Source organism: Tarenaya hassleriana, unplaced genomic scaffold (genome assembly GCF_000463585.1).
Source record: "Tarenaya hassleriana unplaced genomic scaffold, ASM46358v1 Cleome5, whole genome shotgun sequence".
NCBI lineage: Eukaryota > Viridiplantae > Streptophyta > Magnoliopsida > Brassicales > Cleomaceae > Tarenaya > Tarenaya hassleriana.
This window is the reverse complement of record NW_010967707.1, coordinates 539,155-565,124: the sequence shown is the minus strand read 5'-3', so window position 1 is coordinate 565,124 and position 25,970 is coordinate 539,155. Positions and strand designations below refer to the sequence as shown.

Sequence of the window (25,970 nt, the reverse complement as noted above, 5' to 3'; positions counted from 1 at the left end):
TATGCAAATTTTCCTTTTTTTTCCTTTCCACGTTAATTTATTTAAAAAAAATAAGCGATGTATTATTTTTTTTTTAGGGAACAGATCTACATTACTTCTGCCAAAACGCGGCGTTTTGGTGCTCCTTTTAGCGGCAGCTACTAATATTATAGTCTTCTCCGTCTCAATTTCTTTGGTTCTTCTAATTCAAGAACGGAACCCTAAACGTTACTATCTTCTTCGAATTTCGAATCATGCTCCATTGCTCCTGCAATTTCTGCTGTTTTCTCCACGTTCAAATCACTGATTTTCAGCCGAAGTTCCGTTATGTAGGCTCTGAGTTCGTGTGGCGCTTTGGTCTTCGAGCTTTCGGTCGGCGGCCATGGACGCGTTCAAGGAGGAGATAGAAATCGGGAGCTCAGCGGATTTGTTTGAGGGGATACTGAATTCGCACACAACGCGAGCTCACCGGCGTTAATCCCTCTCGCCCAAGAAATGGTGTTCTGGTGATCTTTTGTCGGCGATGGTTTGGATTCGGATTTCTGTTTCTTCTATCGCTTTCTTCGCTGATACGGTAAAAGGGATTTACCGTGGATCCTTAGACGACACAAATTGAGTCGAAAACTCTGGGAATCGGTTCTTGGGATCGAAAATCACTTCGTTCTCGGCTATAATTCTAGGAATGGAGAATTCCAATTGGTATTGGCTGAGAAGGAAAAAGCATACGCCTTTGTGTTCACATGGCCCTGTAATTTATCGCAGCCGGTTCCTCGCAAAATGCGTAGATTGTAACCATCACCGCCCTCGCTACAGAACTCTGCGACAGAGAAACCGAAACGAGAAAGAGGGAAAACTTCAATGGCTCAGTCGAGATTTAAAATCGCGGCGGAGATTTATAGATGACGAGAGCATTTGGGTTACGTTTTTGGACTAGAATGTAAAATTAGTAACTATCTGGTAAATTTATATGAAATATAAAAAATGTGGGATTATTCTGTAATTGTATAGATGAGAAATATTTGGGCCGAAGAAAAAAGCCCATTACGACCCAAGGGCAACATTGTGTGGATTACCCGTAACCGCAGCATGCAGGAGGAAATCCGGTGCGAAGGGAACATTCCGGCGAGATCGATTTGAAGGGGTACGGCAGATGTGGCGGCGGAGTAACATTCCGGTGACAGCTTTCTCCTACTGAAATTTGTTTACTCGTACCTTCGCGGTTGTATTTTCTAATATATTCAGTTGGTTTTCCTTTTACTTTTGCCGTTGGATTCTCAGGGTAACAGAGATTCTGATCAGAGCATTTCCGGTGATGACTGCTTTCTCATCATAATTTTGCGTCGAGATTTTAGCTTTTTATGCCTTTGATGGCCCATTGGGTGTTGCTCTTGTTGTTGTCCGATTTTCAGAGGAGGATGAAGAGTACGGCAACGGCGATTTTGGAGGAAATGATATGTCGCCAAGTGGGAATTCGAGGGAAGAAGTAGGTGTAGTCGCAAATCGATGATCATTGTATATCTCGTACTTTGTTTATTCAGCTTGACCCGGGAACCCGTTCGAAGGTTATGCAGCTCTTGTGATTTGCTTTGATAAAATTCTCAGCGGAAAGAAGGGGAACGACTGAATTTGAGTTTTGTCAATAAATTTGCATCGGATGTAGATATGATATGTTTGAAGATGGAACAATGGAAACTTAACTTCAGCATAATTGGGATATCCAAAACTAGTCTCATGGCTTGTGCATGGTTGAATTCTTGGCAGCATCTAGAAATATTCCATCTTTATGTTGTGTTATTTGATTTGATTGAACTGCAGGTAAGAAAGCTATGATATGTCTGAAGCTGTGATCTTTTTAGTTTGTGATTTATAGGAGAGGCACTTGGGAAATTTTACTCAATAGTCTTAGCTCGAGGAATTTTGTATCTGAAGTTCTAGACACTGATTTTGTGGTGTGAAGTTTGATCATGGTTTCTTCCTTTATTTTAGGGAGGTTTACTACTTCAGACAAGGCTTGAGAATCTCATAGGTATATGTATATCCAGTTTGCTGTTGCCTCCTTTATGGGGTTTCCATTCCTTCCGTCTCATAACTTATAGAAAGGGAAATGCTTTGACGGAAATGCTGTGATGCTATTTCCAGGTTGTGGGGAAGTAAATTATGCTAGTCAGACTGGCAACTTATCTCCTGAGGCATCTGTGAGTCCGCTTTTATCACATTCCTTGCGTCTTATGTTTACACTGATGCTGCAACGCTGCATTGTCAGTCGCAGAAGAGCCTCCCTCTTGAGGATGATGTAGAAGTTCCTGATTCCCAAGAGGAGAGTAACTTTGCTCCTTTGAGAAAACCACGATCCACATGCATCTCTGATGCAGAAAGTGTCTCTGATGATGAGGTTACTACTCAGAACTGGGGGGGGGGGGGTAATCAAATTTGGCTATTCTAAGTTTTATTGAACTGATTACAATTTTGTCCCAAAAAGTTTCAATGACTTGGCATGCTAAATCACACTATTATGGTGATTATCATTGCCTTCAGATTCCACAATACAGCAAAATGACAACATGGTCAACTGTCACTAAGGAAACCAAGGCGCTAATTCATTTGAATGGTGATGCTTCATTCTCATTGTCCCGTTCATCTGGATCTAAAACCAAGAGATGTAATAAAGGTATTTCTTTCAACCAAAAACTGTCCTTTGAATATCTCTAAAAGAAAAGAGAGGAGTGTACGAAATGAGACCTGAAGAAACATATCATAAGTGCATAAACATTTTGAAAACCCTCGAGTTTTTTGTTTTTTTAATGTCTTGCAGTTGTCAAAGACCAAGTGCGGCGAAAGTTTTCATTTCATTCACATACTCATGGAGAAATGTCCTCCAAGATAAATGGAATACCTGAAAATCTGGAAACTTGTGATCAGGTGGTGGAAGAGGATCCAATTGCTGACTGCCTCCATGGTTTCGATGAAGAAACAGAAAACAGAGATGGTGTTACTGTTTCTGCATCAAGGGTGATTCAGTATGGATGCGCTGACCATGCAATATCAAAGCTTTTGGATAGTCTTCCAGATACAAGCAGAGCGACAAAACGAAGTGTTGATCCGGTGATTTGCTTCTTCAATGCACTAGTTATTGTTTTGTCCAGCTGTATGTTTCACTGATATCCCTTGTGCTCCAGTATTGCAGACGCAGAAGAAGCCGATTGAAGTATGCTCATAAAGGAAGTTCTTCTACATTACAAGATAGAGCCACTGACGATGAACTTCCTGGTCCCATGGATAGTGAATCGTCAAGTGATTATGAGGTTTTTTCCCTGGATGTTCTGGTGATATTTTTAGCTCTTCATAAAAAGCTATCTGCTACATGATTCAAATATTATTATTTTGTTTCACAGCCTAGATATCAAAGCTCAGTGCCAGATACTCGGAACCAGAAGAAAAAATTTCTTGGAGACCAGTTTAATGAAGCATTAAAAGCTGCTTCTTTGAGCAATGGAGGCCAGTTGTTCACTTCACCTTATCTATCCGGGTAACCAAAGTGGTTACAGCTTTCCCGCTCCAGATTTAAAGCATTATACAAAACTAAAACCCAAGTTGTTGTGTTGATCATAGCAGCTGTGGTCTATATGGAAAGTTACAGCAAGTCATAAAACGAGAGAGAGAAGAAGAGATGGAGATTTTGAAGACTTTACAGGTTGGAGTTGGACAAAGAGGTAAAGCGGCATTACATCAATAAGCCAGGGCTTAGTCTGGATATTTTTGCCAGTGTATTTATCATCTACTCCTTTCCTTTCCCATTCAGATGCATGGAGGTATGTTGATGTAAGGATACTGTCAAGAGGCCTGGAGGCACGGCTGGTGGTTTGCAAATGCTCTGCTGTGAATGATGTTGAGGTCTCTCTCTCTCTCGATGCATAGCTGTTTTGAACGATTGTTGATATGCAAATGCTTTTAGAAGTGTGGAAGACAAGTCTAAGATACAGAACCTCTCAGGTCACCCATCTAATTGTGCAGGACTCCCCATTGCTCAAGAACTCCCGAGTAGGAAAGGAGACAACTATCATTTTTAGTACAAAAGTTTGCTCGGATGTTGATATTGAAGTCGGGAGCGTCATCCGCATATATTCCCCATGGTTCGCATGTTTCTCATGCCATCAGTCCTCATTTTCCTTTTCCATTGTTAATTAACCCGAGATTTCGTGGTTTATTTTTAACTGTCAACAGGAAGGAGGTTGAACTGAAGAACAAGAACAAGGAGGTGATTATTCTCTGTTCATATTTCTCCATCATGTAACGCAAGACAGAATTTATCAGCATATCACAAATTTTGTATCATTCATGAGCTTCTCTAGTTTCCCCTTAAAACCCTGAAAGCATTGGTCGCTATTTATACTGAAGTCGCAGCCTTTAATCTCAATTCGGACAAAGGATTCGACTTTGGCCAAAAAGAAAAGGCATCAGAATTTGATGGTAAGTATCATAATTTTACGAATTTCGTCTGTCTATCACTAGACGAGACTTGATTTATATGAAGAACTTGAAGGTCACCCTATGTGTCAGAGGGGAAAACAGGACAAGTGACAGGTATACATATAAAAAACTGCTATTATAATGGTAATGGTCCATTTGAGTCACGAGAAGCACTGGGGATTGGTCTCATGGCAATGTCCGGAACAGAACAAAAATGGAGAAGATAGCATTTAGGAACAAAACACAGAGCTCTGTTTTGTTCATTTGTAAGATTTCCCCATCCTAAAATGCTTGGCCACCAAAATTTCCCCACTTTCCTTTTTCCTATATAGATATTTTTATTTGTACCTTTTATCTCCCAATAATATTTTTTTTATAAATTTCAAGAACTTGGGTTTGCATTTTGTTTGGGTTTTCCATGGGCTGAGCTTTAAAGATAACACCATTGTAATGGGCCTTTAGAAAGCCCAATTTTCCTGCAGCCTTGTCTACTAAATACAACACCATTGTATTTTGCCATTTTGGTGACCGCTGAAAATATAGGTTGGCAGATAATGAATCTGAATTTTTATTTCGTTTTTTCTCTAATAATAATTAATTATTATTATTTTTATTGTTTATATCGTGCATGAGGTTTTGCCCACACCAACTCCCCCCCTCCCCCCCCATAATTACGCCTTTACCATCTCTACATATGCACACACACATGTATGAGCCAGCCACCAGATATATAAGATGTGTATGCATGTATATATAATATGTGAGAATTTTAAAGGCAAACCATTAGTATGTATATTTTCTTCCCGTTGGGAGGACGTGGAAATACGCCTTAGTTATCTTTTGCGTCAAGTGGATTTATTTTTAAAATTTTTAAATTTTGACCAGTCATAATATATATATATATATATATATGTATGCATGTATGTGTGTGTATCCCACTGTATGGATCGAGACATACAATTACAAAGGAGTTGCGGTGTTAATATTATAAATATAAAAAAATCAAGATAACTAACTAACCTTGCGCTCTCTTCTCTATAATCATTTCAAGAAATCTCTCTCGTTTTGTTTCTCTCTCTAGAAACCAAACCAGCTCTCTTCTTGGATCAAGAGAAAGGACGAGACTTTCTTGGCGAGAGAGAGAGAGTGACCGAAGATATGGTGGAGACGCGTCGCAGCTCGTTGGCCACGAAGCGGCTCAGTGCCTCGCCGGATTCCTCATCGTCTCAACCCTCCAAGCGATCTAGGGTAAGATCGATACTAACGTTGCTTCTCTTACTTCTGTCCGTGTCTTTGTCGGGATTCAAGTTTTTCTCTCCCTCGGATTTGAATCTGGGTTTATGACTTTTCTGCTGATCTTGATTCGTTTGTTAACCATAGACGTCGGCGTCGGCGGGTTCATCGTCCACCAGCGAGGTGCCGATCGAAAATCAGGGACCGACTTCGGATCCTGGATCAGACTCTGGAGAGCCGGAATCGCTGTCCCTTCATCCGCAGACTGTGGATGCGCCGAAACCCGTTACTTCTGATGTCACGCCGTTGGAGAACAATACTGAGACGGACGCTAGCGCAGAAGCCGAGGTCTTGGTGACACCAACGACCACAGGTTCGATCTTTTTCTGCTCTTGCATGCTCTCTCTGTTCGAGTTTCTCTCCAAAACTCGTCTCCTTTTTCATGGGTTATGTGATTTTGCGTTTCATATGGTTTTACTTGGGGTTTTGGTGAAGTGTTGGTGGATGCGAAGAAACCGAAGGCGGCGAAGAAGAGGGCTGGAAAGGCTCCATGGGGCAAGCTGCTGTCTCAGTGTTCTAAGGTGGGTTTTCAATTTTGGTCGGTTTATATATTGTCTGAAAGTTTTTACCAAGGGCTTTGTGGTTTGCAAATGTATAGGGCTTATACGGTGAGAAACTGTGTTTAGACAGTCTCTAAACGGTTTTGGTTGTTTAGGGGTTTAACCGTAGTTATCATCATGTCTTATTTGCGTCTTTTTAGCGCATATGCCTTTTCTGAAACATCTCATTGCGTTGGAGTCGTTGACTTACTACAAATTTGGACTGCATAATATGCCTTTTCTGATGGGTGGTTTGATCATTTGCATGTTTTATTAATGAACTTCATTTGCACACCCTATTTCAAGAGAGAACTATTGCATTTCGGAATTGGTAATAAAAGTTAAGAAGGATTAGTTATGGACTAGCATTCTTCGGCAAGAAATATGGCTTTTGATCTCCAGATGAGAATATGGAGAGATTTTTATTCATACTATGAATTTCATAGTGCACTGTATGGGTCAATTGCGCTGCTGTAGCAAATGAGGGTGTTCCTGATGTTTGATAAGAGTTCTCAAGTTTCTTGTCGTCTGACTTCAAGAAGTATTTGGTTGTCCTTCCAATCCCTGGCCTTGTTTGCTACGTTGGGTAGGGAATGGTCATAGCTTGCCTGTGAGTTACCTGGTTTTCTCTGTTTTTTGGTTCACGTACTCCAGTTTTCCTGTAAACTTCTCCAAATGGAATGATGTGATGTCTGCTCTTTTACAGAATCCTTATGTTAGAGACTGTTTTAAAGTTCCCATCATAATCCTTGAGACTGTACTTGTTTTGTTTCTGATTATCCTGAGGTTTTCTGCACTTTTATAGAACCCTCATCGTGTCATGAAAGCTCCTGTCTTTACTGTTGGACGCCGTGGTTGTGATTTATCTATAAAAGATTCATCTATTCCCAACACCACTCTTTGCGAACTGAAGCTGTCTGAGGTATGGATATCCGGTTTAACCATTTTTCTTTTCTTTTACTGTTAAAAAAGGCAAAACACATTTGCTTATGATATAACTTTGATACAGCACGAAGGTACATCAGCTGCATCTCTTGAGATAATTGGAAATGGAGGTATTGTCCAGGTCAATGGAAAGAATTACCATAGGAAAGCTAGTATTCAACTTCGAGGTGGTGATGAGCTGGTCTTCAGCTCCTCTAGGAAACATGCTTATGTATCCTTTTTTAAGATTTTTTATAGATATCATTTCTTTACATTCAGTTGCTGAACATATGCTCTTATTCGTTTTTATGTTATTTGGGTCCACTTGTCATTTCTTGACGGGTGATAAGATATTTCAGCCTCTTAAAGATGATAATCTAGCTACTCAGAATAGAGCTTCTTCATTGAACATTTTTGAAACTCAGAGTGCCCCGTTGAAGATAAGAGCAGGAGACTCCACTGCTGTTGATGGGGCATCTATATTAGCATCTTTATCAAACTACCGTAATTTTCCCCTTCTACCAGTAACTGCTAAACATGTCAAAGTACAGCAAACTCCGGAGGTCCCTGTGGTACCTTCTGGTTGCAATGATTGTATTCCAGACGTTGACATGAATGATGCTGGTAGTATGAATGATCATGCTGCTCTTGCTTCGGCGGAGAAAACTGTTGCTTCAACCTCTGGTGCTGCCATCCAAAATCTGAACTCTGATTGCAACGGAATGGATCCTTGCCAAGAAACTGATGTCGGAAAAGTTCCTGGTTCAGGTTCTGAAATTAGGCCAATCTTGCCCTTGTTTGAGGATCCGTCTTCTGAATTTGATATAAGAGGCAGTATTTCCAAAATACTGGATGACCAAAGGGAAGTCAGGGAACTCCTTAAAGAATTTGACCTTTCAACTGCTTTACTATCAACTCGACGTCAAACATATAAGGACAGTCTGCGAGCAGGAGTACTCAGTCCTCAGAACATGGATGTTTCTTTTGAGAACTTCCCATATTTCCTAAGGTCTGTAGTGTTTTTAATTTCTGTTTAAATCTCTACTTACTGTCTCTTTGTGTCGATTGGTTTTATTTAGAGTTCATATTTTGCATGTTTTCCAACTCTTCATTGTTGGCTTTGAAATATTTATGCTTAGACTTATACCTAAACGAATCCTGAATTGTCGCAGTACTAAAACGAAGGATGTTTTGATAGCTTCAACCTATGTTCATATGAAGTGTGGAAGCAAGTTTGCAAAGTATGCATCAGACTTGTCTACATTGTGTCCCCGTATATTGCTCTCTGGACCAGCTGGTCAGAAGATTCTCTGGACCATTTTTCGTTTTTCTATTTGTTTCTTTCTATTTTCCTGAGAAAGATAGTATGTGGCTTATTTTTAGGGTCTGAGATATATCAGGAAATGTTGGCAAAAGCTCTTGCAAAACATTCTGGGGCCAAATTGATGATTGTCAGTTCTCTTTTGTTGCCTGGGGTAAGTTTTTCTATATCCTCTATTTTTTTTTCCTTCTAAATTCAGCCCATGATTTATCCATTCCAATATTGTTTGGTTTTAAATGTAGATGAAATAATTGTGTTAAAGTGGCACTCTCGCCCTTAGAAAAATAAACTCTCCAACTAATTTAAAAGCGTATTTATCACAGAATTGATAGCCCTTTTCATTTTGGGAATGCATTTTACTGTAATTTCTGGATGATTTCAGAGGTCACTAACCAAGGAAGCTGATTCTTCCAATTCCAAAGAAAGTTTTAGGCGTGAAAGGCTATCTATGCTTGCCAAACGAGCTGTACAGGCTGCGCAAGCTGCTGCCTTGCAGCATAAGAGACCAACTTCAAGTGTTGAGGCTGATATAACAGGTGGTTCAACATTGAGTTCTCAGGCTTTGCCAAAGCAAGAAGTGTCAACTGCAACTTCTAAAAGTTATACATTCAAAACAGGCATAATCTCTTTTCTCCTCTCCTTTAGCTGTTACTTGTTTCACATTTTTCTGTTTTAACTGAAAGAACCTTCATTTTTAGGTGATCGAGTGAAGTTTGTAGGTCCTTCTCCTTCTGTTGCACTTTCTTCTCCTCAAGCCCCCCTGAGGTATTACTTCTATATTTTTTTGTGTGGTGTCTTATCATCAGTTGCAGTCTGCAGCTGTATGTTGTTATCAGAACTCAATTCTTGTCTTTTTCTGCTACTCTATGCAGGGGACCCACAATTGGTTTCCAGGGGAAAGTAGTCCTTGCATTTGAAGGCAATGGCTCTTCAAAGATTGGGGTTAGATTTGATAGGTCGATTCCTGATGGCAATGATCTTGGTGGCCTGTGTGAGGAAGACCATGGTTTCTTTTGTACTGGTAAGTTTCCTGCCATTGTCCCTCAAATTTGAAAAGTTCATCATAGTAACAGTATTCTCGATGCACAGCTAGTTCACTTCGTTTGGATAGTTCTACCAGTGATGATGCTGAGAAACTCGCTATAAATGAAGTCTTTGAGGTGATACCTGCTTCTTTTCTTTTCTTTTATTTTTCCATGTAATTGGATAGTTCGACTATTTCCTTCTAGTTCTAGCTACAGTAGGTGTTAACCTTTTGACTCATGTTGTAGGTTGCATTTGGTGAGAGTGAAAGAGGGTCATTAATATTGTTCCTGAAAGACGTTGAGAAATCTCTGGCAGGGAACACTGATGTGTATACAACCTTGAAGAGTAAACTTGAGAATCTACCTGAGAATGTTGTTGTCATCGCCTCACAAACCCAGCTGGACAGTCGGAAGGAGAAGGTAGGAATTCTATCAAGATCTTACCTATTTCTTTTTTTGGTATATTTGAGATCTGCATGCAATGGTTTGAGCGTTTTTGTTGTTTCATTTTCAGTCCCATCCGGGGGGTTTCTTGTTCACTAAGTTTGGCAGCAGTCAGACAGCATTACTGGACCTCGCTTTTCCGGTATGGTAGCAAACACATAGTACCCTGACTTATCTCTGATCACTAAGTTTGGCAGCAGTCAGACAGCATTGTTCTTGCTGAATTGTATGGGAAGCTGCTGCATGTTTATGCATGTACTTAATGATGTACACTATTTTCTCAATATCTTATGTTTGGTATATCCTTAAGATGCCGTGATCGTGTTACCTGCAGGATAACTTTGGTAGACTGCACGATAGGAGCAAAGAAACACCTAAATCGATGAAACAGATAACCAGGCTTTTCCCGAACAAAGTGGCCATCCAGTTACCTCAGGTCTGAACCTATCTTTCTTTTTTTCTTGTCTGGAGCCATTTTGTGTGGGTATATTTCTTTAGTTTCACTGTCTGTTGCTCTAAAAACATTTCAGGATGAAACTTTGCTGTTGGAGTGGAAGGAGAAACTAGAACGTGATACAGAGATCTTGAAGGCTCGGGCTAATATCACCAGCATTCGTGCAGTGAGTGTTTAATGGTGTTGTTTAACTGCCTAGATGTTCCTGGTCGCTTATATTATTTTTTCTTACAGGTTCTCAGCAGAAATCGTCTAGATTGCCCCGATCTTGAGATCTTGTGCATCAAAGATCAAACCCTTCCACATGAAAGTGGGCCTTCTTCACTCAGTCTTCTTTCTTAATTGATGTCTTTCTGTTGTGATCATATCCATGTCTTATCTGACTTAAAATTATGTTTTTTTAACAGGTGTTGAGAAAATAGTTGGCTGGGCTTTGAGTCACCATTTTATGCACTGTTCTGAACCAACATTCAAAGACAACAAACTTGTCATTTCTGCGGAAAGGTCAGCTTCTTTCTAGAGAGCTCGTTGTGGGTTACATTTATCTGTTTCTTTGTATGGTATGTTTTCAGACAGTTTGAGATATGCTTTCTAGAGAAATCGTTGGATGGTGTAGTGATATTCCCTTGGTAATAATCTTCTGGTGTGTATTGCAGCTTTACATTTGGCCTTGATGTTTTGCATGGGATTCAAAACGAGAGCAAGAGCTTAAAGAAATCCCTGAAAGTAATGCTACAAAACTTTACCTCTTTTTCTCCCAAGCCTATCTCATTGCGGATTTCACAATTGCTGTGTTATGGTGTTAATAACAGGATGTTGTTACTGAGAATGAATTTGAGAAAAAACTCATATCCGATGTCATTCCACCAAGTGATATCGGTGTTTCGTTTGATGATATCGGGGCTTTGGAAAATGTGAAAGACACCTTGAAGGAGCTGGTGATGCTTCCTCTTCAGAGACCCGAATTATTTGGCAAAGGCCAGTTGACGAAGGTACATTTTGTCTGCGACTATATAATATATATATATATATATGTGTGTGTGTGCGTGTGTGTGTGTTGCTCTCTCTTCTTTGATGACTGAATATGCATACATGTGATCTTAATTTATAGCCTACAAAGGGTATACTCTTGTTTGGCCCCCCTGGGACTGGGAAGACAATGCTGGCAAAGGCAGTAGCAACCGAAGCTGGTGCAAACTTCATCAACATATCAATGTCCAGCATTACTTCAAAGGTTCTTTTTCAAACTATGACCACACTGTCTTAGTGAAAGATTCCTTCCTTCTGGATTTGGTTATGCATATGACATTTTTAGGTATTTGCTTTTGCAGTGGTTTGGTGAGGGAGAGAAGTATGTGAAAGCTGTTTTCTCCTTAGCGAGTAAGATTGCTCCGAGCGTCATTTTTGTTGATGAGGTATATGATCAAAAAGAGTTCAGAACCACTTTCTGTGTTCGTTGCAAGTTTTTCATCTATTGAATTTTGGGGATAAAAAAAATGGTTAGGTGGACAGCATGTTGGGAAGGAGGGAAAATCCAGGGGAACATGAGGCGATGCGGAAGATGAAGAATGAGTTCATGATAAATTGGGATGGGTTGCGGACAAAGGACAGGGAACGGGTTTTGGTACTGGCTGCTACCAACCGGCCATTTGACCTTGATGAAGCTGTTATTAGACGCCTTCCCCGGAGGTAGTAGAACATTTACTAGCATTAACTCTTCCTATCTTTGGAACACATCATTAGCTCATGTGTACTGTTGTGCAGGTTGATGGTTAATTTGCCAGATGCAGTGAACAGAGAGAAGATCTTGAGAGTGATTATGTCTAAAGAAGAAATGTCTCCCTACATGGATTTGGAAGCTTTAGCCAATATGACTAACGGCTATTCTGGAAGTGATCTCAAGGTCTCTCTCTCTCTCTTATATATATATCATTCTTCTCGCCCCTGCAAGATCTTGGTATATACACACACACCTCTTAAAAATGCATCACATTTCCCAATAATTATCCGTTTGGGTTGCAGAATCTGTGTGTGACGGCAGCACATCTTCCTATAAGAGAGATACTGGAGAAAGAAAAGAAGGTTGGTTTGGTTTTTTGGTGTCTGTCACTTTTTTTTGGAAGGGGGGGGGGGAGGAGGTTCAAAGCTGGATCAGATTTTTCAGTTGATTCATTACTGTGTGGATGTTTTTTTTTTGTAAACAGGAGAAAAATGCGGCTTTGGCAGAGAACCTCCCGTTGCCACCTTTGTATAGCAGTTCAGACATCCGTCCCCTGACCATGAATGATTTCAGGGTCGCCCATGAACAGGTATCTATATATATATATATATCATCTATATTAGCATCTTTATCAAACTACCGTAATTTTCCCCTTCTACCAGTAACTGCTAAACATGTCAAAGTACAGCAAACTCCGGAGGTCCCTGTGGTACCTTCTGGTTGCAATGATTGTATTCCAGACGTTGACATGAATGATGCTGGTAGTATGAATGATCATGCTGCTCTTGCTTCGGCGGAGAAAACTGTTGCTTCAACCTCTGGTGCTGCCATCCAAAATCTGAACTCTGATTGCAACGGAATGGATCCTTGCCAAGAAACTTATATATATATATATATATATATATATATGTGTGTGCACATATAAGCAGTAAAACATATACCGAAAGTGTGGGGAGAGATTCACTGAGTTTTGATGGATGAAGGTATGTGCGAGTGTGTCGTCGGACTCGTCTAACATGAACGAGCTTCAGCAGTGGAATGAGCTGTACGGAGAAGGCGGTTCCAGGAAGAAGACATCCCTAAGTTACTTCATGTAATGGGGAAGAGAGAGGCTGGATCATATGCAGTTTCTGTCGTCTCAATCAAATCCAATGTTGTACAGAAACAAAAGTTGCTTCCCCTCGCTTTTTTGTTTTCTGTAAGCTCAGAGCCGCCATTCTTTCTCTTTCGCCCAGACTCCTCAGGCTGCTGTTACCATATGTGATGTATATAAGAGGTTCTTCCTCCTCCTCCTCAGGTTTATGGTAAAAATCTCCAAACTCTTTTTTTTGGTTCATTGTGATTTCTTCTGTTTGGCAAAAATCTAACTACGGGATGAGCAAAGATGATCCCACCGCAGGCCAAACCAAAACTGAAGGAATCTGAACTGGAATACTGTTTACCATATATGATGTATATAGAGCTTCTGAGATGATTGAACTGGAATACTTTTTTTGCTGCCTGGCCCTAAGGATATGGCCACATGATTCTGAAACTGAAATGGGCAATGCATGCCTGCCTGCCTGCCTGTCTGGTCCCTGTCCTATCCAATTCGAGATCTTGGTTCCATTGTCAAAGTCTCCATCTTTTTAAATCATATGATGTGTAAAGTTGTTGAATGTGTCCAAGTTTAGGCTTTCCATGGCGGGTGTCTCAAAAAGCTTTTATAATTTTTTTTTATTAATTTATATGTAAAAATGGAAAGATTTCATGTGTTAAAAAAAAGTAGATACTGTGTAAGTTGATGATTAATAGGGCCCTTTGGAATACGTCGTCCATCCGTCACCGGGGGGGAAAAAGTCAACGATTTGACCATCTACTCGCTTCCTTCCAAGGATGCGTGTAAAATTCTTCCCCTTTCCCGGAATCCCTGGTTAATGATTACTGCCCTCATTCAATTCCACGCAACGCCTACTGCCGATCTCTCTCTCTCTCCTCTACACGGCCATGGAGGTTTTGTCTCACTCCTCAAGCTTTCTTCTCCCCTCGATTCCCGTCGATGGAAATCTGCCGCCGACGTACGCACTCGTTGTCCTCAACCAGCGTCTCCCGAAGTTCACTCCTCTTCTATGGGAGCATGGTACCTTCTCTTCTTCTCCTCCTCCGTTTGATTCGTGAGAGAGAACCCTCTCTCTCTCTCTCTCTCTCTCGTGTGGTTAGGGCTTTTTTGTTGTTTTCTCGTCGGTTAGTCAACGGTGTGCGATTTTCTGTGTAGAACAGCAACTCTGCGTCTCTGCGCTGATGGAGGCGCCAATCGTCTCTACGACGATATCCCTCTTTTCTTCCCTCATGAAGACGCTCTCACCATTCGAAACAGGTTCCCCCTCTTTTTTTCTTCTCCTTTTCACTTGTTGATTTCTGATTCCTTCTTACCCGGGTTTTGGATGTTGTTGTTGTTCGCATGCTGGTAATGTTTTGTCTGTTTGTGTTGAACGATTCACACTTTTGGCACCTTGGTTTAGATTGGAGAATCGATCAAACTCGGTACTTTTGATTAGAACGATTGTTCTAAGGGCCTGGTTCTTTTACTGGCCTGCTAAACCTGTAAACTTAGCTTGAAGAAACTAAATTAAGAGGTCTCTCAAATTTGAACACAGAGAAAAGGATTGGGCATGCAAAAGTTTAAAATTTTCATCATCGACTCAGGAATGTGCATCTGTGGCCTATTTGATTTTACTTGTAGTTTATGTTCCTTTCCTTTTTAGCTTTGATTTGTTTTCTTGAAGTTGGGTTTCATAATGTATTTGAATGTTTGGAATCTAATAGGTACAAGCCTGATGTTATCAAGGGAGACATGGACTCTATCCGGCCAGATGTACTCGATTTTTATGTAAGCTTGGTAAGAGCTGTTGCTGTTAGTAGTTTTGTTCTCTGTATATTTCAGTTTAATAAGCTCTTGGTTTATATTATAAGTCTGCCCTTTCTAGCTTTCAAATGAATGCCTGAGTGCTTTTCCTTCATCTGCTTGAATGGGATTCAGCGTCTTCCTTACATATCATGGCTTTTAGCTGATATCACATTGCTTGGTTTCGGTGTTGTGGTGTTATATGAAGTTATGTCCCATTTACATTGCTTTTACCTAATTGTGAGATTCATCACCATCCCCTTCCCCTTGTGTACTTCTCTCTCTCTGGTCCATGAATCTGGCTTGGTCTCTTTTTCAGGGAACTAAAGTTGTAGATGAATCTCATGACCAGGATACCACAGATCTACATAAATGTATCTCATATATCCATGAATCTACTCCCGACCATGAGAAATCCAGGGTAAGTCATGTTTCATGCTCCTATCTTCTGTTTATATAGTTTTCTTCTTCTTTCATGATTCATCTCGAAAATCAAAGTTGTCCTGTTTGTCACTGCAGTATTATGTGGGAATTCCGGTATCGATGCTTGTCTATTAGGTTTCTCTTGTATAATGTGTTTCCCTTACTTTTGAACTGGTAAGCTCCATATTCTTGCGACCGGGGCACTCGGTGGTAGGTTTGATCACGAAGCTGGAAACATCAATGTATTGTACCGGTTCTCGGCCATGAAGATAACCCTGCTATCCGACGATTGTCTCATCCAACTCCTTCCAAAGACTCACGCGCACGAAATACACGTTCTCTCCTCCGTCGAGGGCCCTCACTGCGGGCTTATTCCCATTGGAGCTCCTTCAGCTAAAACCACAACCACAGGACTGCAATGGGATCTCAGTAAGTGTAGCTCCTCTACCCTTCACTTGCACTCTCTCTGGTTAACCTTAATTCATGTGTGTAACGACACGGCAAGCCTTGTGTCTTGTCTTGTCACGTTTTCAGCCGAGACCGAGATGAGATTCGGGGGATTGGTAAGCACATCCAATATGGTTAAAGGGGAGAAAATCACTGTCCAGTCCGACTCGGATCTTCTCTGGACGATTTCCATCAAGCAGCAGTCGTGAAATTTACTACGCACAAAAAGGAAGACAGAAGCCCCTCTGATATTATACTTTGCTTTTGTTAATCCATTGTTACTTTATTAATGAAACGCCTTTTAATACGTAAAGGAAATGTTTGATTCATTGGTTTTGGGCATTCTATTCTATGGTCTTTACTTCAGTTGGGACAATAAAAGCCCATAAAGAACTGTATGTATTCCTTTAATGCCGCTTTTAATTGTGCTTTTACCGCAACGCAATCGTCGCTAAACCCCCAGACGCCACCGTCCTGAAAACGCTGCGTTTGCGTTTAGCTGTAAGTGTTGAATAGGATCCAAACATATCCACAAATTCCTGAATATTTAGAAATAGCTGGGTGTATTAAATGCCTTTCATTGAATATTTAATATAAACATCAAATAAATGATATTCAGATGTAAAAGATCGAACAGCACTAATTAAAACGCCAAATGAAGGGTTCTAATCAAGACCTAAATCTGAACCGTCCAAAGCCTCCTCCTAAATCTCACCGTTGGTTTCTTAATGACCCACCTGTCTAAAATTGAGTAGCCCGTACCTGATTATTTCTCGAGATCTATAAAAACAGTCTATCTGCAGACATTAGTCGATCAGAATAAACCAAAAAAAATTCGCGTCATCGTCGTTGTCCTGTTTTTCTAGGGTTCTAGAGTTTCCTTCTGTTTCCAGTAAACCATGAGGTAATGAAAGAATCCTTGTTCTCCTTCTGCGATGCCCTAGGTTCGCGTTAAATCCTTCGATTTGATGAACCTGGCTTCTCGGATTCTGACGTGTAGGGTTTAGTTGCCTTTTTGTTTTCGATATGAGTTCTCTTGGTAACGAGACGGGTCGTTTCTGATTTTTCGGTCTATTCCGAGTTCTACTTTCTCCGGATGCAAATTAGTTTAGGGTTTTTGGGCTTTTTGGATGGGGCTTATTAGGGTTTATGTTGTCGGTTGGAGGTTATCCATTTTGAGTTTTTCTTATTTAGGGTTTTGGCTCGATGCCTGGGGTTTAATAATACTTTGCAGGTTTAATCAGCTCTCGGATTTTGGCCTTGACCTTGGAACTGAAACTTTGATTTATTGATTTCGTCATTTATATATTTTTCCGGGACTTCCTATGAATGTGGAGATCTCGTATGCTGCATCCCATCCTTGCTGTTTGCTCTACTTTGTTTTTAAAGTTCATTGTTTTTATGTATTTGCAGTCGTCATCCGGAAGTGAAGTGGGCCGAACTAACAGACAAGGTTTTCCTTACCGTACAGTTGGCTGATTCTAAGAATACAAAAGTTAATCTCGATCCAGAGGGAGTCTTCACTTTCTCGGCCAATGCTGGACCCGAAAACCACGTCTATGAACTTAAACTTGAACTTCATGATAAGGTCAATGTGGAGGTGAGTTTTTGATACTATCTCCTCATCTATAGCCTTAATACCTATTACTGTTTCTAGTTTCATGTGACGTGATAAGTACTGCCCTTATCTTTTTTCCTTCCAGCCCAGCAAAATCAATATCGGAGTGAGAAACATATTTTGCATCTTGGAGAAGGCAGAGCCGAAACGGTGGGAAAAGCTGTTGCGCGGAGGGAAGCCACCACACTATGTTAAGGTTGATTGGGACAAATGGGTGGATGAGGACGAAGAAAAGGGTGCTGGTGAGCACTATGTGGACCATATCATTCCTTATGTCTAGGGATTATATACTGTTTAATGACATTAAACTTGTTCTGTCCCTTTTTTTGGTTCAGGTATGGGAGATCTGGATATGGGTGGAATGGATTTCTCGGTCTGTTTTAAAATTATCCCAAATTATTCTTTTGGTCCTTCATATTAATCTCAGAGATTAACATGGTGGGTTTTGCTTCTTGCAGAGTTTGGGTGGTGGAATGGGTGGCATGGGTGGACTCGGCGGCATGGGTGGCATGGGTGGACTCGGTGGAATGGAAGGCTTGGGTGGACTCGGTGGAATGGGTGGACTCGGTGGAATGGAAGGCTTGGGTGGACTCGGTGGAATGGGTGGACTCGGTGGAATGGATGACTTTGAGGACAGTGACGGTGAAGGTAAGGTCCTTGGAGACTTGTATTGTTGAATGTGGTCAACTGATTTTGGAGAGGTTGGTATTTGCTGGGCCAGTTAATTATTGATGAAGGAGCTACATCTGAAGATGGAATCTTAGTCACTCAAATTACAAGCATAATTTTATTCCTGGGTGACTGAGAGTATTGGCCAGGACATGTGCTTTGCTTTGCTTAGAAAAACATAGGGACGAAGTGATACTTCTTTACGGGTTTTGTATGAGAAATTTATCCACCTTGACTGCAATCTCGCTTCCTTTTGAAATGCTCGCTATGATGTATTCTGTGTACAGCCGAGTAAATTCCTTGTACTGATAATAGCAGAGGATTTTCATACTGAAACTTCTTAACTGCTTTGTTTCCGCAGAAGAAGCAGCTAAGCCTGATGATAAGAAAGATGGGGCAGAAGATAAAAAGGGGGCAGAGACAGGAGAGGCGAAACCCGAAGCACAGACCACAGCTTAGGAGCGAGGAGACACTGTTTGATGCTCTTAGTGATGAAAAACATTATGGTATTTTACTAACTGAGTGAGCTCTTCCAATGTCTACGGATGTTATATGCTTTTCCCCTTGTTTTTTTTTTTTTAAATGTTTCTTCCTCAATTTGCTGCTTCATGGATTGTTAAATTTCCCATATCCTCAGCACATTTGTTATGGCTATTCACTGCTCTTGTCTTTTGCGCCTCTCTTTTTCTGTTTCGAACTTGGGGGATGTTTGGTAGTGAAGTAGTGTTCATAGGAAAAGCCTTTCAATAGTTTGCACTTCAAAGCAATCGGTCAAATTTCTGTAGTGTTGAAAGCATCATGATCTCCCTTGGAAATTGCCAAACTGTTGTTTTCAATCCACGACAGTGTAAAAAGTTTACCAGTTTAAGAAATTTTCCAAATTCTAGAATTCCTCCCTGCGGTCATTCCTGACTCGGGTCTTTCTATGAATGGAAAGAGTTTTACGCTTTGACAAAACCATTTTTTGAGCAAATCGTCACATCAGAAGCAATCACCATCTCACAACAGAACAGACAAGCACGATATCATGAGTTTGACAGCTTATTCGTGAAGAGGTTTCTGCTGTCCAGACAGCCATGCAGACTTGGGTTTGTTTCTTTTCGTCAGACCAAGAGTTTATATGCCCATGAAGGTGCGGCACTGCAAGTCCCAGTACTCTTTCGCTTGCTGAATCCTCTCTGCTCTCTCCGTTCTTCTCCTCTCTTCCCAGTATCCTCTGCATCTGCCACCCATATTTCTGCTCAGTCTTTTTGCGGAATCAATCTATTCCGAGGGACTAACTGAAGAATAACGATATGTACCTTCGTCTCAGCAGGATACTGAGCTCGTCCAAGTGTACTGCCCCTTCATAGACATGAACCTGTACATGAGAAAACCGATAATGGGTCACTAGGATAATTCCTAAGATTAGTATGTGATATTAGACTGACCTCACGGCAAAGAGGGCATTTCTCCGTCGGCTCTGCGGATTTCAAGCCATCGATTACGCTTACTGATGCAGCAGAACAAGCACACATGTAACAGAATATGTGACCGCAGGTTAGAGACACCGGATCAAACACTGTGTCCTGTCATACCACCAAATTCAGATCCTTAAATTTTGAATACTTCCATCACTTGTTATAAGTAAATACACAGATAGTTTTATGGTTGATGCAAGAAGATTCTTCAATTAGATACTAAAGACACTTGGTCCTGAAAGGGATCTGCAGGAGAGTGGAAGAGCACTTAGACAAGGATTCTTTGGCAATAGGAGACTACATCCCAATTGGCTGATATATTTTTCTTTTATCATCATATCATCAAATAAGAAATTGGTCAGATAATATTATTTTGTAAGAAGATTCCAGTATGAGATTCTTTCAAGTCTGAGGTCACTTACCAGGCAGATGGAACAAGTCAGGTCAATGTCAACCTTTACAGAATCAAAGAGCTCGCATGAAAGGAAAGGCTTCCCATCGTTGAACATCAGCGAGCAGCCCTTGAACAGTGCAGAAGGATGGGTTGAATGTTCCGATCCCGACTTTTTCTGAGTTTCCCTCAGGTTGATGTGAAATGCCATGAGCTCGCAGAGCCATGGTGACTGCAGGATTTCGATGTGCATTCTCTGGACTTTGGTTTTGAACTCCTGCCCTTGTTTGGACTCATGAATCTGAATATATATTAAATCATGAATATGGAGGCCGTGCTCACTTGGAAAAAATGGTACAGAAGGTAGATTGAACCACCTAACGTTATTTTAACTAACGGCTAAATCTTTCATCTGAAAGGAAAGAACAACATGCATGTAACAAAACGTTTCAAAGCACCGTGAGGAGCATTAGGAACCTTAAACAAAGAGAGAAGGTGAGAAACTCAAGTAATCCAAGCAAGTAATTCACCTAAATGCTTTGTTAGACCTCTATAATAAACTCGTTGCAAGATTTATTAGTGTGTTATTCAAACAACAGAGTGTAGTAAGCAAAGTATTGTATGATAAACAGGGAGAGAAGGGTACCTTGTCATATTTCTTGAGGATTTTGCGGATGGCGACAGCGTTAATGAGGGCATAAGAGACAAGATCCTTGCCTTCTTGAATCAAGGCCATATGGTTACGTTGACGATGATCACCTTTGAACCAAATCAGATACTTTCTGAAACCAGAAGCCAAATGCAGCTCCAGCAGCTTCCGGGCATTCTCGTTGAACCATCCCACCACCTTCTCCATTTCCCTCAGCAGTTCCGGGAAGAAGGTTCCATCACAAACTGCAGGAATTCAATGTTATAAAAAGAAAAACAAAATGTATCAGATTTACACTGAATAATGTACGTGGTAAAAAGAATTCGTTGCATTTCTACTGCTGTTTTCCTTCTTGTTTCAACTTAAGGGTCTCTCATATTGTGATTAACACATACATTCTTTGAAACTTCCTATGATCAAAACCATACATTATTTCATGTGATAAAACTGAAATTAATTGACTTTGGATATGTAATAATCTTTGTAGTCTCATTGTATAAAACTGAAATTATTATAACCAGAGCCGCCGGATGATTAAAAAAGGGTCCTTATCAGATTCAGCATTGATGTCAACATTATCAATTTTGGATAACCGCCTCCACTTCAGATCACTATCTAAATTCGGATAATATAAAACAAGAAAAAAAGGTGGCGCAAGCGGATTTCAGATATTCCCCAGGAAAAACGTCAAAAGAAGAAAAAGGCTCGAGCTTTAAATGATTATGTAGACAAGAACGGTGTTAGGGAAATTATGTCGAACAGAACCTGGGCATTGTCGTGGACAATTTTCACGGCGATCGAGTGCTTCACTCAAATCCATCGGAGCAGAAAAATCTCGCCTGCATTTCTTCAGAATCTTCTTCAGATTCTTAAACCCAACTCCAGGAAGATTCTTCCTCTCCTGTCCCTGCATGTACTCCTCGTACTTCTTACAGAACTTCATTTTCTCCCCGACAAGAACAAAAATTCCCCCACCTTGTCTTTCTGCTTGCTCTGTTTTTTTTTTCCCTTTCACGACAAACAAGTACGCACACAAATAAGAGACAGAAAATTTAGATGACCATCAACAAAGCCCGTTTACTGAATCTGAACAAGAAATCAAATCAGCACTTGAGATGAATGTTTGGATTAAATCTCAATCAACCCAGATGATTTTTTCTCTCTCTCATGGTTTTTTTTCTCTCGATCACGGGGATTGTCTCGCCCACGAAAGGAACAGAGAGGCGTATTTATGGGGGAAGGAAGTGGAGAGAGGCGGCTACCCAAAAAAAAAAAAAAAAAAAAAAAAAAAACAGAGCTCGTAAAAAGTCAAATTTATTGGAAGCATATCGCTTAAGTGGAAAAGAAGCCAGCGAATATAAAAACGGTGCATTTGGAAAAATATTATATTATAGAAATCTTATTATTGGAAGATTTAATGGGAAATAATTATTTCATTTATATAGTTTATGACCTATTCTGAACAACACCCACCATATGAAAAAGTTGTGTGCAAATCGTGTCGTCGTTTTCTGAATGTTGTATAGTTTCTTGTAAATGTAAACTTCTTTTAACGAAAATATCAAATGGGATTGTTAGTTGGCAATCTTTTGAAAATTAAGAAAATAAAAGGAAGACGAAATTGGATAAAGATGCCATGCCATGCCACGGCGCAACCAAAGGGGTTAGGTTGTGAAAATGTTCTTTTTGTGGGGCCAAATTAGAAATTCGATGATACGATGCGTAGAAAATGTAAATTCTGTAGAAGTAAAAAGCATTCGTATTGGATTTTGCCAAATCCGGCCGCTGACTTTTTGCGTTATTTACGTTTTGACCCCAAATTTCTGTTTGGGTTCTACGTAATCCTTCACCACGCCGTCCTCGTATATATACTATATATATATATATTCCGTCAAACGATCATATCTTAGTTTTACATGACAAATATACATATTTTATAGCATGATGCTTATTTATAGATGTCAAATAACCAGTGGGTCTTGTTTTTTTTTAAAAAAAAATAATGTTGGGTATGTAGTTTCTCCTACTGAGCATATGTTAAAATGCGACAAACCTTATTTTTGAAGTTTTATTTATTGAACTATGTATATACCCTAAATATAAAAAAATGAGACACCGATTAAAAAAAAAAAACCTTAACTAAATTAGTTATACATAAAATAAATATATAAACTAGAATATTTGTCTATTAGCAAAAGGACAAGCTAATGACTTATGGTTTCTCGTGATGCTTTATTTTCTATTTGTGTTACATAGGGACAAAGATCGATGTCCATTCGACGGTCGAAGGAGTCAAACCCAAATCGAATCTGCAATCAACTCAAACACGTCGACACTTTATGGACCGAACGAAACTCGATAATCCTTTTTTTTTTTTTTGTCTAAGAACCCTAACAATTTGATGAGTATTAATTTCCAGGAAAAAAAAAACTTTAAGATAAATGGATAAGATTGGAATTGCCACTTAAAAATTCGTAATTTTCAAGATTCGCCTAATTTGGTGGTTGAGAGAGAGAGAAAGAGAGAGGGGTAATAAAAAAAATACTGAGCTAAATAATCAAAGGGTAATTATGGTAAAACAATTACTTTTATATATATATATATATATAATCAAACGTAGACTATAATTACACTACCACTATTTTTTCGGCACACTGTCCTTGCCAATTAACAATCGTGATTTTTCTACTAAAATGCAGTTACCAAAAAAAAAGGCGCTTCATCCACATAATAATTGCAATCATGACCTTCCAATTTAGTAATTTTTTTTTTGTTATATAAAGCATTACCCATTGTTTCACGGTGGTAACCATATGTTATTTAATTAATTTGGTCTTGTGGGTGGCATAGTTGTATGAACAAAGAATGATGAAGATAATCTAATAAAGTAAAAATGCAGATGCATCATGTTAAATACTATATTCTTCCCTTTATTTTTGTTATATAATAAACGGTCCACTGATTTTAAGGCGAGGTGGTCGTGCCCTCTTTACGTGAAATATGATTATTCTTGACCAAATAAAAAAAATGACCAATATGGGGTTTTTTATAAGGAAATGTTGGCCCCTACGCAATTGTAATCCGTAATAAATAAACACATGCCAAATTAGGCTATAATGTTAATCGGAGAGATATGTTATCATAAAACGGTCCAACATTTAATCTATGAAAAAAATAAATAACTAAAAAAGCTGAAAATTTCCTTCAAAGATTAATATTTTAACCATACCGAATCCAATAAAAAAATTAAATGATTATAATTTTTTAAAATTAAAATAATCATATCTGAATATAACCAAAACCGAAACCTGAATAAACCAATCCAATCCAAGTTAACTCCTTCGAACCCCGCATTCTGTTCTGTGAAAGCCCCGAAGGGAATAGGTACGCGATTTCCGGTTAAACAAAACCAGAACAAACCGATGAGTTTCGGTTTAATAACACAACAGACTCTCCTACAAAAAAAAAAAAAAAGACAATAAAACCAAGAAGTTCATCTTCATAAGGGAACATTCAGAATCTGAAGCATCGTTGCCGTGATATTACAAACGGAAATTTAAAAGAGTATCACAACAATCCATGAGAATCCCGAATACAACTTGCGACTTTTTTTTAAAGAACATAAAGATATGATCCATCCACTTACGACAACGAAGGAATAAACACTTTTCCTCCATAAATGCAGCTCCTGCTTCTTGGGAGTTTCAGAGATATTCTTTTCACTTGCCACTGAATCTTACCTGCAACCAAAACATGTTCCAAGTTCTGTTTTAGCAACTGAGATAAGAATCGAGGATTGGTAATGACATGAACTGAGTAGATACCGAGATGGGCTCCTGCTCCTGCTGCGGTTAGGGCTCTTGGTCGGGCTTGGCTTGCTAGGGCTCTTACTCGCTTCCTTCTGATGCTGCGACGTGGAGATTTTTAAGACAGATTAACAATGGAAAAACATATAAAGGCATCACACTTTCGATCAAAATTGCCTCTCCTGTCCCTACTGCGTTAAACTGAAGGAGAGATCTTGGCTTTCGCACGGTAAGAACAGAGCACATTAGCAAAAGAGAGAGTTACAGAGAGGCAAGAGTATGTCAATCAAGAGATTACTCACAGAAGGCAGAGGAGATGCTGATCTTGATCGAGATCTGCAAAATTCCGAGAAACAAACCCAGATTTAATATCCACTAGTTCCTGTTTAATAGCGTTCACCAAAGAGCCTTGATGCCTCTCCCATGTCAGAAATCAACCAAGAAATGAAAAGATACGAAAAAAAAAATCAACTTTAGACAATTTCAAGCAAAAAACATAAACCAGCCAAGGTAAAGGTAAGAAATTCGGTAAAAGCAATGGACCAAGAAGTGGGAGTCTTAAGGCAACCGGTCCTCTCAAACCCAGTGGACAGAACAGAATCAGTTCTGAATGTGACACATCCATGAGAATCCAGATAGCTTGTTGGAGGGAAGATAATGAAAATATCTTTCCCATCTCATCAACAAACCCTTCCAGAGGATACTAAGTTAAACTGAATCCACAGAGCCATCATCCATAGAGCCAACTTAGTTTACTGAAATCCCGACATAATATTGTCCATCCACTGTTTCCACTGTTACCCATGTAGCAGCAACTGGAGATTAGCGATGGTATATCAGAAAACCGAGACAATATAGAAGTTCCAATTTCAAAGTTGCTCATCTAAAAAAGGAGCATACCTCTGGGTGTACGACCAAGACATCCCATCCAGATTAATTACCAATTTTTTTAGTTGACTGTATGTATATCCATATCTATGGAACAAAACCCGTTTTCATTCCCGGTGAGAAAAAAAAAAGGCAGACTTCAGAAGACAAGAATTAAAAAGCCTTAACCAAAAGAACTGAAAAGAACAGAACAGACTACAGTACGGTTAGAAGAATATGCAAGGCTAATATTCGCATGCCTCGTGAAATGGTTTCAGTTGACACAAATTTAATTTTCATGTTTCAGATATCCACCCTGACCACATTGTCTTAGACCACATTGTCTTAGACCACACAGACCATCCTCAAATCATTATGACTAAGATTTGTTATCCGACGAATCAGTAAGCAAAGTGTAAAAGAAGAAATCATACCCAAGTGGAGACCTTGACCTTGACTTAGAATGGGCGCGAGGAGATCTTGATGTAGACTTAGCAGGCGACCTACGTGAAGATCTAGCCTTTGGGCTCCTGCTCTTGCTACTGCTCCTGCTCCTGATCCTGCCTCGGTTCAAGCTGCGGCTGTGGGTG

At 39.8% G+C, this 25,970-nt stretch overlaps 6 protein-coding genes across 17 annotated transcripts in view; 4 read left to right on the top strand and 2 right to left on the bottom strand.

Moving 5' to 3' along the window:
- The first annotated feature begins 69 nt into the window (after positions 1-69).
- On the top strand, positions 70-4,373 carry LOC104825977. 7 transcript variants are annotated; one of them, XM_010558449.2, is made up of 14 exons: positions 70-1,153; positions 1,258-1,288; positions 1,389-1,462; positions 1,966-2,005; positions 2,119-2,174; positions 2,249-2,371; positions 2,515-2,647; positions 2,792-3,081; positions 3,156-3,281; positions 3,372-3,505; positions 3,589-3,689; positions 3,779-3,870; positions 3,991-4,109; positions 4,201-4,373. In XM_010558449.2, exons 1-14 carry the CDS (start codon positions 1,130-1,132, stop codon positions 4,268-4,270), a joined length of 1,413 nt encoding a protein of 470 aa, XP_010556751.1. In that variant the 5' UTR covers positions 70-1,129; the 3' UTR covers positions 4,271-4,373. The 7 variants fall into 7 exon arrangements, with proteins under 7 accessions (XP_010556751.1, XP_010556749.1, XP_010556755.1 ...); XM_010558447.2 differs by having other exon boundaries at positions 71-1,153; positions 2,243-2,371; XM_010558448.2 differs by having other exon boundaries at positions 73-1,153; positions 2,243-2,371; positions 3,592-3,689.
- A 1,097-nt stretch (positions 4,374-5,470) lies between these two features.
- Positions 5,471-13,502, top strand: LOC104825975. Its single transcript, XM_010558446.1, has 27 exons — positions 5,471-5,694; positions 5,827-6,052; positions 6,175-6,260; positions 7,084-7,200; positions 7,288-7,434; positions 7,553-8,211; positions 8,375-8,499; positions 8,586-8,677; positions 8,906-9,140; positions 9,222-9,288; positions 9,396-9,544; positions 9,613-9,683; positions 9,795-9,968; positions 10,063-10,134; positions 10,327-10,428; positions 10,523-10,612; positions 10,681-10,756; positions 10,854-10,950; positions 11,103-11,172; positions 11,259-11,438; positions 11,558-11,680; positions 11,778-11,861; positions 11,951-12,135; positions 12,211-12,349; positions 12,469-12,528; positions 12,651-12,755; positions 13,150-13,502. Exons 1-27 carry the CDS (start codon positions 5,605-5,607, stop codon positions 13,261-13,263), a joined length of 3,735 nt encoding a protein of 1,244 aa, XP_010556748.1. The 5' UTR covers positions 5,471-5,604; the 3' UTR covers positions 13,264-13,502.
- A 461-nt stretch (positions 13,503-13,963) lies between these two features.
- Positions 13,964-16,267, top strand: LOC104825974 (thiamine pyrophosphokinase 1). Of its 3 annotated transcripts, none has more exons than XM_010558444.2 (6): positions 13,964-14,285; positions 14,426-14,522; positions 14,972-15,044; positions 15,370-15,471; positions 15,653-15,902; positions 15,979-16,098. In XM_010558444.2, the coding sequence occupies exons 1-6, from the start codon at positions 14,153-14,155 to the stop codon at positions 16,020-16,022; spliced, it is 699 nt and encodes a 232-aa protein (XP_010556746.1). In that variant the 5' UTR covers positions 13,964-14,152; the 3' UTR covers positions 16,023-16,098. The 3 variants fall into 3 exon arrangements, with proteins under 3 accessions (XP_010556746.1, XP_010556744.1, XP_010556747.1); XM_010558442.1 differs by having other exon boundaries at positions 13,969-14,285; positions 16,008-16,267; XM_010558445.1 differs by having other exon boundaries at positions 14,193-14,285; positions 14,421-14,522; positions 16,008-16,267.
- Positions 16,268-16,717: 450 nt separating this feature from the next.
- Positions 16,718-18,887, top strand: LOC104825973 (uncharacterized protein OsI_027940-like). 3 transcript variants are annotated; one of them, XM_010558441.1, is made up of 7 exons: positions 16,718-16,824; positions 17,334-17,520; positions 17,624-17,780; positions 17,874-17,911; positions 17,997-18,096; positions 18,151-18,186; positions 18,569-18,887. In XM_010558441.1, exons 1-7 carry the CDS (start codon positions 16,820-16,822, stop codon positions 18,664-18,666), a joined length of 621 nt encoding a protein of 206 aa, XP_010556743.1. In that variant the 5' UTR covers positions 16,718-16,819; the 3' UTR covers positions 18,667-18,887. The 3 variants fall into 3 exon arrangements, with proteins under 3 accessions (XP_010556743.1, XP_019059577.1, XP_010556742.1); XM_019204032.1 differs by having other exon boundaries at positions 17,997-18,113; positions 18,150-18,186; XM_010558440.1 differs by having other exon boundaries at positions 17,997-18,186.
- Positions 18,888-19,156: 269 nt separating this feature from the next.
- On the bottom strand, positions 19,157-21,971 carry LOC104825972 (E3 ubiquitin-protein ligase BAH1). 2 transcript variants are annotated; one of them, XM_010558439.2, is made up of 6 exons: positions 21,473-21,971; positions 20,705-20,952; positions 20,090-20,359; positions 19,638-19,775; positions 19,509-19,567; positions 19,157-19,423 (listed from the first exon to the last, which is right to left on the bottom strand). In XM_010558439.2, exons 1-6 carry the CDS (start codon positions 21,648-21,650, stop codon positions 19,324-19,326), a joined length of 993 nt encoding a protein of 330 aa, XP_010556741.1. In that variant the 5' UTR covers positions 21,651-21,971; the 3' UTR covers positions 19,157-19,323. The 2 variants fall into 2 exon arrangements, with proteins under 2 accessions (XP_010556741.1, XP_010556740.1); XM_010558438.2 differs by having other exon boundaries at positions 19,157-19,429; positions 21,473-21,970.
- A 2,215-nt stretch (positions 21,972-24,186) lies between these two features.
- LOC104825971 (serine/arginine-rich-splicing factor SR34) overlaps positions 24,187-25,970 on the bottom strand; it is a 3,954-nt gene continuing 2,170 nt past the window's right edge. The window contains exons 11-14 of the mRNA XM_010558437.1: positions 25,815-25,944; positions 24,816-24,849; positions 24,532-24,614; positions 24,187-24,447 (exon numbers count right to left, since the gene is read on the bottom strand). Of these exons, the coding sequence (XP_010556739.1) occupies positions 24,444-24,447; positions 24,532-24,614; positions 24,816-24,849; positions 25,815-25,944 (251 nt within the window). The 3' untranslated portion in view covers positions 24,187-24,443. The remainder of the gene's footprint in view (positions 24,448-24,531; positions 24,615-24,815; positions 24,850-25,814; positions 25,945-25,970) is intronic.